The sequence below is a fragment of the Buceros rhinoceros genome, unplaced genomic scaffold (assembly GCF_000710305.1).
Source record: "Buceros rhinoceros silvestris isolate BGI_N320 unplaced genomic scaffold, ASM71030v1 scaffold3336, whole genome shotgun sequence".
Taxonomy (NCBI): Eukaryota; Metazoa; Chordata; class Aves; order Bucerotiformes; family Bucerotidae; genus Buceros; species Buceros rhinoceros.
The window spans coordinates 111705-123234 of record NW_010415643.1 but is presented as its reverse complement, the minus strand read 5'-3'; the positions used below and the strand labels follow the sequence as shown (position 1 = coordinate 123234).

The 11530-nt window shown below is 45.3% G+C and overlaps 1 protein-coding gene across 1 annotated transcript in view; it reads right to left on the bottom strand.

Annotated features, from left to right (window-relative positions):
* Positions 1-255: 255 nt before the first annotated feature.
* GLI3 (GLI family zinc finger 3) overlaps positions 256-11530 on the bottom strand; it is a 91449-nt gene continuing 80174 nt past the window's right edge. The window contains exons 8-12 of the mRNA XM_010137475.1: positions 10478-10627; positions 9724-9888; positions 7220-7510; positions 3723-4050; positions 256-2547 (exon numbers count right to left, since the gene is read on the bottom strand). Of these exons, the coding sequence (XP_010135777.1) occupies positions 260-2547; positions 3723-4050; positions 7220-7510; positions 9724-9888; positions 10478-10627 (3222 nt within the window). The 3' untranslated portion in view covers positions 256-259. The remainder of the gene's footprint in view (positions 2548-3722; positions 4051-7219; positions 7511-9723; positions 9889-10477; positions 10628-11530) is intronic.

Genomic DNA, 11530 nt, shown 5'->3' with positions numbered 1-11530 from the left:
GGGAGAGAGAGAGAGAAGAGAGAAAGGGGGGGCGTGGGTGTAGCAATACTGATTCAAAACTGAAATGGAAGACAGTTTCTCCCTAGAACACTTTAGGGTTTTCAGAGTCCTTATTCCATAAAAGGAATATACTTGAAACACATCCCATTTAGGTGAGATGAGATTGCTAAAATACATACACAACTAAAAAATACGAGTCTTTTTTTTTCCATCTGTTATCTCCTATGGGGGTTTTGTTGTGGTTTTTTTTTTTTTATGTCTATTGCATAACAGCAAGAAACTTGCTTTCTTCCGCAAGTGAGGTCAACAAAGAGCTCATGTCCCCAATAGCCATGTTGGTTGTGCTTATGGGCATAGCTGGGAATGTAAGAGACGCTCGGGGAGTGGTGAGGCGTGAGGAATTGCGGGAGAGATTCTGGATGATACTCGGGCTCAGGGCTCCCGAAATTAAGCTGACATGGTCCCCATCATCTATGATAGCATCGAAATCAATCTGCACACCCTCTAGGCTGTTGCTGTCAATGCTGTCAACTGTGCTCGACACTTGGTTAGCCCCTGGGGAAAGAAGCTCAGATGAGTTTGCAGTCGCGGTCCCCTGCAGCAGGCAGTTAGCTTCCGAACCAAAGAACGAACCTGTTTTCATAGCTTGGTGGCTAAAGCCCGTGGTTTGGTCATACAACTGACCAGAGAAATTCTGCACGTTAGAGCAGAACTGCTGTGATTGACCTTGCATCTCCATCTTAACGGCGTTTACCCTGTACGGTTGGTTGCCATCACTTACATGTCCTTGCTGTTGTGCCACGTTGTTTCTCAACATGTTCTGCCGTCTGTTGCCACTGTAATTAGAACACGGCTGGTAACTTTTGGCCACTGACAAACCTGAAGGCTGGCTACCAATGGTGTGAGACACCGGCGGACAACTCTGTGGCCCTTGATACAGGCTGTTTTGTGAGGTAGGACTAATCTGCCCTAGCATCATTGGACCGGATTGATTGACTCCCTGGTAATGAACGCCACCTCCGACTGGTTGGTTTTGCAAATACTCCTGTTCCATCATATTCCCATTCTGCATCCCATTTGCCATACTGGTGGGTTGGTCGCTGGATGCCATGGGATGGGTGAAATTTTGCTGGTTCCCACTCACTGGCACGTTGCTGCTTCTCAGCTTCTGCCCTTGAACTGCCATGCCACAGGAATTGTCCATTGCCCCAGGCATCATCGCTTGCCTGCTGATGCTTTCACTGTAAGGCTTATTGGGCTGCACGCTGAAAGAATTGCCGGCTCCGCTGCCGAGAACTGTGTTTTGCTGTAAACCGTAAGAACCGCTGCTCTCCACCAGGTTCTGATAGCCGTTCTGCTGGGCCACGTTGCTTCTCTCCAGGTTCTGCTGCTGACCCATCATATTGTTATACAGTCCAAAGGCCCGAGCCTGCACCGCTGAGCGCTGACTGCATTTCAGCTTCGAAGGAGATAAGTCAGAACTTCCTGAGCTTACTTCGTTCCACTGAATGGGCAAGTCGCTCTTGGTTGCCTCGGAACCTGCCTGCTGACTGCTCGGTGGAGGGGCCTGGTCAAAGTCGCTGGGGTTGTTGTTTCCTAACACTGAGCTGTGATGCATTTTGTTGCTATCTAGGACATTGTTCAGCAAGTGGTCGTACATGCCCTGGTTCTGGGAATTCAGATACTGAACCACATCATCGGGCAGAAGATCCTCATCATTCAGACTGCCACCTGCTTCCATTGTAGCAGCCTCCAGGGCGACGTTCTCACTGATGCTGGGAGGACAGGGGGAGCTGAAGCCACGGAAGACGCCACCCTCAGAACGGGTGTAGTTCTGAAGAACAAGGTTGCGCTTTTCCATGGATGGAGGCAAAGCGGGAGGGTTAAAGCTATTAAGACTGTTGAAACGCTGGACTCTAGGGACTGAGAGATTGTCAGAAGCCATTCTCACTGGATCGCTGGCTCTCCTCGTCCCATTTCCTAGAGCATCGTGAGACAGAAAATGCCTCCTGCTGTAACCATTTGCCCCACCGTCACTACATCTTCGAGGGGCATTCACTGGAGGCAGTGGAGATACTCCAGACTCCCTGCAGTCACCCAAGAGTGCCATCCTTGTTTTGAGGCTCATCCTCTCCATGTTAGGCAGTGGAGTTGGTGGGGGTCCACCAGTAGCTGCTGCATATTTAGCTTTCAGCCTGTATTGTTGAGCTGGGGTGAGGCTGAGAAGACTTGGCAGGTCATCACACTGGCTCGCTTCACTGGAGCGCCGGGAGGCATCTGTTGAGATAGGGTCATAGGAGTCTGCAACACTCACGTTCTGCGGTCTTCCCTCTGCCTGGGAGGCATCGCTGGACCTCCGGCTAGAGAAGCAAGGTGAGATTCCAGAGGACCTGCGGCTGCTCAAGTAGGCTGAACTGATTGTGCTAGTATTGCTGTCCCTTCTGTTCAGCATGTTCAACACAGTGATGTCCGTACTTGAAAGTTCATTCCTGTTCGGCAAAATAGTCATGGATCCTCCTACACTGCAGCTGCTGTTCGGCTGGGTACCTGGAGACAAAATTGACAATTAAACAGATGGGCATCACCCAGAGACTGCTGCGGAAAACACCCAGTAAAGAAGTAAGGGGACTATAGAAGAAGAGCCTGAATCATCACAGCAAACGCTAGCAGTGCTCTTTCTTGAAAGAACTGGGGATAAAACCCGTGACCTTAGGTTAAAAGCTAATTCAGAGACTCAAGGGTAACATTTCCGTGTGAAACCCAGCACAAAATTTATAGGCCATGGCCACAAACTGTCAACAGCTGGTGCAGTGCTCCAGCCTGCAGTGCAGCTATGCTGACTGATGTGCCAGAAGGACACATTTGTAAGGGAGCTTTTTATAGGCAAAATATAATTGAACCGGCATTTGCATGGAATGGCAAAATATACAAATTGGAGGCTATTCAAGGTCATTTCTAAGACTTCTTGAAATAACTCCTAACAACTGCAAAACATCTTTGCTGGTTTCCTTGATGTGTTTTGGTTTTAAGTAAACAAAATACATTTCTTAATTCTACATAGCTTGTTTCCGTCGAAGGGGTTTCAGAAAACCTGGGCTGTCCCTGCTGGGTGGGGCGCGGAAACCTGTCTACTCTGTAGACAGAGGCAGCAGGGACACACGTACATTTTGGCAGTAAGTCGCTCTGTGTACAAAACCAACCATGGATCTTTAGAGTTCAGTCTTGCCTTGCTCCCATCCATGGGTATCTGCCCGTTGTAGCAGTAGTATCTGTATACGTCATTACTTATATGTGTGGAAATAGTTTATTTAAAGGGCAGGAGAACAGATCTATGCAAAAAGGATGCCTTGCTAAGGCGTCACCTGAAAGACTTCCATACAATAAGCTGGTAGGTACTTATTTCACCTGCCTTGCCTCAAAACAAGACAGGATAATGATGATCTTGGGTCCAAACGTCTAACTGTAGTGAATATTTAAAATGGGATGCATGCCTCCCTGGCTGGCCTCTGTTCTGTAAAACATGGGACTATGAGACTTCTTTCAAGGTGGGTAGTAGAACTTTTAACGAATGGATAAACAGAATGCGACCAATCTACAAAGCATTCTCACAGCTGCTGAGCTTCCTAAGCTGCACTACTTTTTTGCAAGGGCTGCAAGATTGAGCTAGCAAGCAACGGGTTCAAGGACAAAAAGTGTTATCCCTCCCATCACGTGTATCTCACCATTTCCTATGAGAGGTGGCAAGGTCGGGGCTTTGGAAGGTGGAATGGGGTTCAGTCTTGGAAGCATTCCATTAACTTGTTTCAACCTTTCTAATTTCACTTGCTCCATCCATTTGGTCCCTGTCATATTCCTCCTGGCCTGTAAGCCAAGTGCTGTGGTGGCTGTGGAAATGGTAGAGTCCATGATTGGGGTTTCATCGATGACACTGAGGTCTCCTACACTACCACCACCGGTCAGAGTAAGCTCGATCCCATTGTTGGAATAGTTGCTGATGGGGGACTGTTCGCTGCTGCATGTAGACTGACCACCAGGGCTTGGCTGAGATGTCTGTTGAAGTAAAGAAGAAAACAACGTGAGGATTAAGCAAACAATGTCAACAAGAGCCCCTGTAGCAAATGCAGGTTTAAATGGAGCCAAAGAAAACCAAAAGTAAATAAAAGTTTAGCATTAAATGATGACAGTGACCATTCATGAGGGGGCTTGCTAGATAGTGATTTTAAATGCAAACCTCGAGATTAAAATCCACTTTATTATCTTGTTGGTAGTATACATTAGATCTACATGAGACATTTTTTTTAGTTGTTCCCTAACTGCTTCTATCGCTTCATGTGACTCGTGAGCACGCTCTGGGGATGTGCTGTTCCCAGTGGAAGCTGCAGCTCCACCAGTCAGAACGCGGCCATGTCACAAGGTCTAATTTGCACTGCTACGCTTGCAGCAAGCAAACAAACAAACAAGACTCTGACAACACTGGAATTTGGGTTTTTTTAATTAACTTGTGGCTAAAGAATGTAAGTATTTTCCAAGCTTAAGGCTCATTGTTACAAGCAGTGGTTGGCCAGAAATTTTGGCGTGTAATGAAACAGGGACAAAGCTTCAGCGCAAAAAATACTGTCTCGTATTATCAGCATCCTGTGATCTTAGCAGCAATGGGGTCTAACTTATACCTCCTCGTAACCCTAACTTATACCACCTCCGCCCAAAATCAAGAAGGTGATAACCTACTGAATCAAATCCTTCATTTCATTAGAACTGAGGATTTTAAATTTCAGAATGTAAGCACACAGCACAGGCTGCTAATCTACGGAGACAGAAACCCGCCGCAATAGCTGCTTCTTTCTTAGCAGGCAGTGTTCCCTGCAGCTCTAGCCGAATTCTTGCTGTGTGGAAACACGGGCTTGACTTATTTTTTATACTAATGAAGTTTTTGCAGGAGAATAGGAAAATTTCTCTGACAAACTGAAACACTCAGACAGACAGACTGACAGACAACACAGACAGCAAGACAGACAGAAGTCTCTGGATGTCGTATCTCACTCTAGGTGCGATCCCAAACTGGTGGGGCATGCAATACCCTTTTGCTTCCAAGAACAGTTTCATGCAAGTATTTCACTTTTGGGGTTTCTGCTGTGTCTTGGTTTTTTTCCTGCCAACCTGTGATTTTGATGCACATTTCACTGACAAATGCTAGCTGGAATTTCTGAGGTAGCAGTGACGGCTCTCACTTTCAGCATCAGTGAATGAAGACACAGATTCATGGCACTACTGCAGCTTCGCATGCCCCCGAGTTGTCCATTAAGATGCAATAACTATTTTATTATTTCTAACTTGAATGATGATGCTTAGAATTTATGAGGCCACACCAAGTTAAGTTCATTTCCAAATCTTGGCCATAGCATATTTGGTGACAAGAATAGAAATAACAGTTATTATACAGAAGAGAGTTTGCGCTTCTGGATAATAGCTCCATGACGTACGGAAGAAGAGTAATAATGGTCAGAGGCCTGTTCTTGCAGCCATGTGTCAAGATCACAGTGAAGTAGGTTACAGAAGTAAGAACTGTATTATGGGGAATGTACACTTCTAGATGGGCAAAACAGAAAAAAATGGATGTCTCATCTAGAGGGGAAGGTACACAGACATCTGTGAAGACACTTCGCCAACACAAGCCAATGTCAAGGGTTGCGAAAGGCTCACAGCACGTTACATTTGGGAATAAGTTTGATGGATTGCACATTACTAAATAAAGGAATGACTGGACAAAAGGCAGAAAGCTAAAATAAAGCCATAAATAATGTCGCAATAAGAAAAACAGCAGAAAAGTTAAAATGCCCTCACCTTATTACCCACTGTCCTTAGGAAGTTAGAACAAGACATTTAAGAGCATTAGACAGAAAAGACATCGGATTAGTTGAAAAACAGAAAATATATCTTAATTCATACAAGCAATGAAAAGCAGGAAATACAGAATCGTTTTTAGAAGATACTTTTCAGTGACAAATATTTAACACTATGTAAGCAATCAGCATTAATACCCACCCCTCTCCTGCAAATTTTATTCATGTTAAAGCTGTCCACGCCATGCTACAGATTTACCCAGCTAAGCAAGCAGGGAAGGGGGTTTGATCCTTTGTAATCTAAGGTAGTTATCACCAAAGACGGCAGAGGATCTCCTTTAGACTTCAGCACGAGTTAACTCTGCGCCCTTGAAAGTTTCTGAACTCAGGATTAATACTCCATAGTTTGGGCATAAGCCTTAGGCACAATGTAGCAGCAACTCTTATTTTGATGAATAATCACTTTGATTTGCAGCATAATTAACAATACAAGCAGAATTTGGAGGGCTCGCATTTGTAGTCCCCAAGGGTTGGCTCCAGATGACTCATAGACCCAGAGGATGGAGCGACTGCCTTTGCTAGTTTTTACCCTTGTGAAGAGTATGGATGGTACAGGAAATACAGGCAAATGAAAGAAGAACTTCTTTCTTTAAGATGCCATGGCAAAAACCAGAATAAGGTCCTTTCAATGTTCAAGACTGTACCGGTTCAACGAAATACATTAAGGCAAACAGTGAAAAGACCTGCAGAGTCTCTTAATTCAGCACAATTTAGTTAAATTGGAACTAGGTTAGCTTGGTCAAGTTAAATTAAATATCACGTTAACGTAAAAGGTCTCATCAGAGTAGGGATCAAATGCTATCAAAAGATCTCTGCCTGCTGCTTAAGGAAGTCAATTTATCCAGCTTCATTCTGATCCACGATCCGATAACCTCAAACCTCTAAAATCTGTTTGTTTCCTCAGGTTCTCAAAAAATTATCATCATCAATATGATCATTTTAGTCTTTTTGACTTGGTTTTTTTTGCATGTTGGTTTGAAGCCTGCAGGATTCACATTCTCTAACTTTCCTCTGTAAACACGAAAGTGGAAAAAATGCCTTTTTAAAAATGAAAACTGTAATTTTCTCATAATATGCTGATTCCAAAAGACAGAGCCTTAAGAGAAACAATTATTGCGAGAGTTGCCAATGTTGCACTTACCGCATAGTGCACAGACTAGATGTAATCTCTTTATTTGCTATTTCTTAGGCTTTAAACACATTTTACAAAGTAAACGCAAAAGAAAAGCTCACAGAACCTCATCTTCTAAGCAAGAGTTTACGGGCTCAAGCATTTCAAGAAGCAAGAGGTCAAAGGGACGGCACGGTGTATTGCATACCATTGGTTTTTCTGACTTGACCGCTTTCACTTGGAGGCATTCTTCACGCTTTGAGGTAGTGTTGCTGAGGTCCTTCTGCTCACCAATTGCACCCTGAGTCTGATGGCCTGGTGACCGGGTCTGGGAGTGGCTGCCTGGGTCTCTTGGTGGTGGAGGCCTCGGGTGGATATCTCCCCGCTGCTTCTTGGTGACATGTGCCTCCGGGCCATGCACGGTCTTCACGTGTTTCCGGAGAGAACTGGGGTCTGTGTAGCGCTTTGTGCAGCCTGGTATCTTGCAAACATATGGTTTCTGCCAAGACAGGAGAAACACTTAAATCAGATTTAATTCCAGGCGGGGCTCCTGAAGTGCTCCTTGGAGCACCACTGGTCTCACAGATATTTGCTTTCACAGTGAATCTGTTACCTAATTTATGGTCTCCGCAGTGACTGCACCCAGTCAAACCTATTAATTCCCCTTGGTTTCGAAGGTACCCATCAATGCTGCATAGTTTACAGAGGGCAGAGCGTCTCACGATATGAACTGGCACAGCTTTGGCTGGCACAGCAGAAGAGTCAACAAAGCTATGGCAATTTATTAAGACTGGTCTAGCTTTCTATCCTGCCCACTGTCCTCAGCAGTTTGATGCCCTCTTTCCAGTACCTTGCCCAGTACCTTCTCCTTGACATTCAGAGGCAAACCAGCACCTTCAAAACACGTTGGGACATTTGTTCAGGCAGGGTGATCTGAGGAAGCATTTTCTTCCTGTCTCCTTCAGATCACCAGAGCGATGTCAAAGTACAGGATACAGCACCATAAGCATTTTCAGGTTGCAGCTATGCACGCACTGGCACTAGTGGTGGTACAAGCATAACTGATCGCTTATTTTTTTTAAATCCCACATCCCTTTGTCTGCAAATTTCTCTAGTTCACTAAGCAATGTAGAATAAAGTAAATTTACTGTCTTATAATTTAACAAAGACATTGTACTTGTATTATGAGAGGATTAGAAAGAAGAGTTGAGCCCTTCCTAAATGCTTCATTGTGTCAGGAAACAAAGTACCATTCACTGAATTGTTTCCAAGAAACTACTATTTTTAAGTCTTATTTATACTCGCTCTCAAGAAAAAAAGAGACCCTCATACAGAGTTCCTCAAAGGTGTTCTCTGTCTGCTTACACACGGCACCGTGGAGCCTTTGGACAAATGTAGCTTCTTCAGGTCTAAGGCCTAAGCCTGTTTCTGCTGACATCAGCAGAAAAAAACTCCCATTGACTTCAATAGGAACAAAAAATGTAGATCATGAGCAATCTGAAGTCAATGCTGAGCTACTGAAGTAGGTTTTCTCAAGATGCTATGGAAGTATGAGTCAGTTAGATCTCTTCTACACGTGCAAGGTCTATCTTCATCAAGATAGAAAAGCAGGACCAATCCAGCAAGGACGGGCTGGATTGGTCCTGCCGTCCACAGGATTCATGGCACTCTGCTAGCCTAAGAGGATTAGCCCGTTTATTGTGAATTAATGGTGAAGGAAAGTTTTCACTTGAAAGTCAAGTTTTTCACTGGAAGAAGATGAATGCTCCCAGGAGATTCTGCCAGCCCTAGTGAATGCCTGTGACAGACCTGCAGCCTTGTGGAAATGGATATAGCTGCTATGGTTTCCACACCACACAGTCACCATGCTGGTATGCTCTGCCCTTCCAGTACTTCCAGGCTTAGGCTAGAGGTGAAGGGCTATAGGGACAGGTCAAAGAGGAGAGAGAGTCCGCTGCAAGATGTGAGATTGAGATGATGTGACTCCTTGTGAAACCTGAAATGGGGCAATGAAACATGGACAAGGCATGAAGATGGAGTGATTCCTGAAAGAGGGGGCAGCAGTAACAGGAAACACACAGGAATAAAGAGGAGCTACACTGAGAGTTTGGGAGACGGCTGTGACTGCACAGTTGGCTCTCAAGAAAGATCAAATTCTCTCTACTGCATCCCTACTCCATGTGGTCTCTTCAGGATGGAAAGAAAGAGCAAAATAGCCCAGAGAAGTAGGAAAAGGCACAACTCGGAACTTACAAGGCAAGCCAAATTTCCCCAGCCCTGCAGACTTCTCTATAGTGTGCAGCAGCCAAAAAGGAGGCTGCACAATGCGGCGAGAGCTCCAGCTCAGCAGCCGCCAGGTGTCACCACCGACCCGGGCGAGGGGATGCACGCCAGGGCCTGGACCAGCTCCTGAGCTCTGGAGGGAAAAACCGTCCCAGCTTTTCAGGGAAATCAGGATCTGTCCCTGGCTAATGTGTGTGTTGCCATCAGACGCCTCCCACAAACCTCTCTTACGCTGAATAAAACGACCCGCAGCCTCTCTAGGACCGTATGACATGGGAATGATTGTGCTGCTAGGTGCCATCTAGCACTAATATTCCTTTCAGGTTGCTGAGGGTCTCTGTGCTTGTCCTCTGTAATAAATCACTACAACCACATTGCAAATCTGTTCGATGCTGAATTTTTTTTTTTTTTTGAGCTGTGCTTACTTACCTCATTGGAATGAGTCCTGTTTTGGTGCTTGGCCCTGTCGGACGCGTTGGAGAAAGCTTTGTTGCAGCCTTCATGTTCGCACACGTATGGTTTCTCTCCAGTGTGAGATCTCAAGTGTGTTTTCAAGTTTTCTAGTCTGGAGTAGGCCTTTGTACAACCTTCAAACTGCACACAAGAAATGAGTCTGGATTAATTTTAATTTTTGGACATGCAGGAAACTGTGAAAGCTGACCTACAGAAATTTAGAAACTTTCCAAGCCTTCATAACCTTGCCCAATGTAATTTTGATTTGTTAGACTTTAATTTTACCCAGGCAAACCCCATCACAGCTCAAGTGAAAATGCTTCCAGCATTATATAAACCTTCTCTTACACGAGAGCACAGTACGTGTGTATGTTGTGTAAGACAGAAATCCATTGCAAAGTCATTAGGAGGCTAGTGGCCAGCAATAATACCCAGCTCTGGAAGAGAAACTGCTTTTAGATAATTAAGAAAACTGAGCCGTGCTTAATAATGCCTTTTGGGGCTTCTTTGCACTTTAAACTTGAGGAAGGGGGCCAAATCATCCAGTGAATCCCCTCTGCTAAAGCTCTTGTCATCTGGGCGAGCTAGATAATGAAGCAGACATGGTAGTCTCTTCTCCAACAAACGTCTGATGGGCAAGAGATCAGGGAATGCAGCATCTGTGCTGCTCTGTTCCCTGCACAGCCCGAGCTCTGTCACCCAAGCCTGGAACTCAGCCCCCTTTACTCACAGTGCATTTGTGTGGCTTTTCCCCTGTATGTCTCCTCATGTGGACCACCAGCATATACTGGGCTTTGAACGGTTTCTGCTCCCGGGAACAGTCCAGCCATCGGCACACAAACTCTTTCTTCTCACCGTGTATATGGTCATTGTTTATATGCTGTTCGGGTGAAAGACAGATCACAGCTTCAAAGAAATGTAACATCGTCGTCAGTAACCTCACATTGGAACAGCACCAGAGGATCAGGTGAGAACCAATCCGGCGGTACTAAAAGAGTAAGAACACTGCCTGTGCTCCAAAGTGATCACGGGGTTGGAATCATAGGTCTCCTTGGAAGTCCAGGAAGTCCCTTGAATTTCTTTCTACTGCTGTGGTTCAGGCCTCAGGGATACCAGCTGTTAAGTGGATCCTGGGTACCTGCATGGCCCCACTTGTGCTCATTCACACTGAGTAACGCTTTCTTGGATGAGGGAAGACTTAAGTGCAACTCAACACAAACCGGGTTTACAAAATCAAGCCTTTAAAAACATGCCCTCCAACCCGAAAATCAACAGAACTACTAAACCAAGTTCCCACCAACACTTTTAACTCACTCCCCGCCACCCACATTTCCTTTAAGGAAATGTATTTGGTTAGGGTACACATTGTGGCAGGGGAAACAAAGCCCTACTCCAAGCACCAAAGCATCCATCAAGGATGGCTCTGCCTGAAAGTTTCTGGGAGCGACACCTGCCCTAGGCCTGTTGACACCCATGTATCTGCTGTGCTGTGGTCAGTGTCATCTGCAAGAGCATGTCCAGAGACTGGTCGCGGCTGTGCACCTTTTAGTCTTCCAGAAAAGTAGCTTGCTCTGATCCCTTTGCTATGATCTAGTTCAGCAGAGCATTTAAATACGGATATAATTCTCACCGATTGCCTTTCTGAGCAGATGAACCAGGGCCAGCCTCAAGACTGGTTTGTATTTTCCAGGCTTAACTGTTTGAATTTTTTGCACAGCTTCAGAAAACAACGGAAGCACCCTAGACCCGGACTTTCAAAGGTTTAGGAAGGCTGGAATTTCAG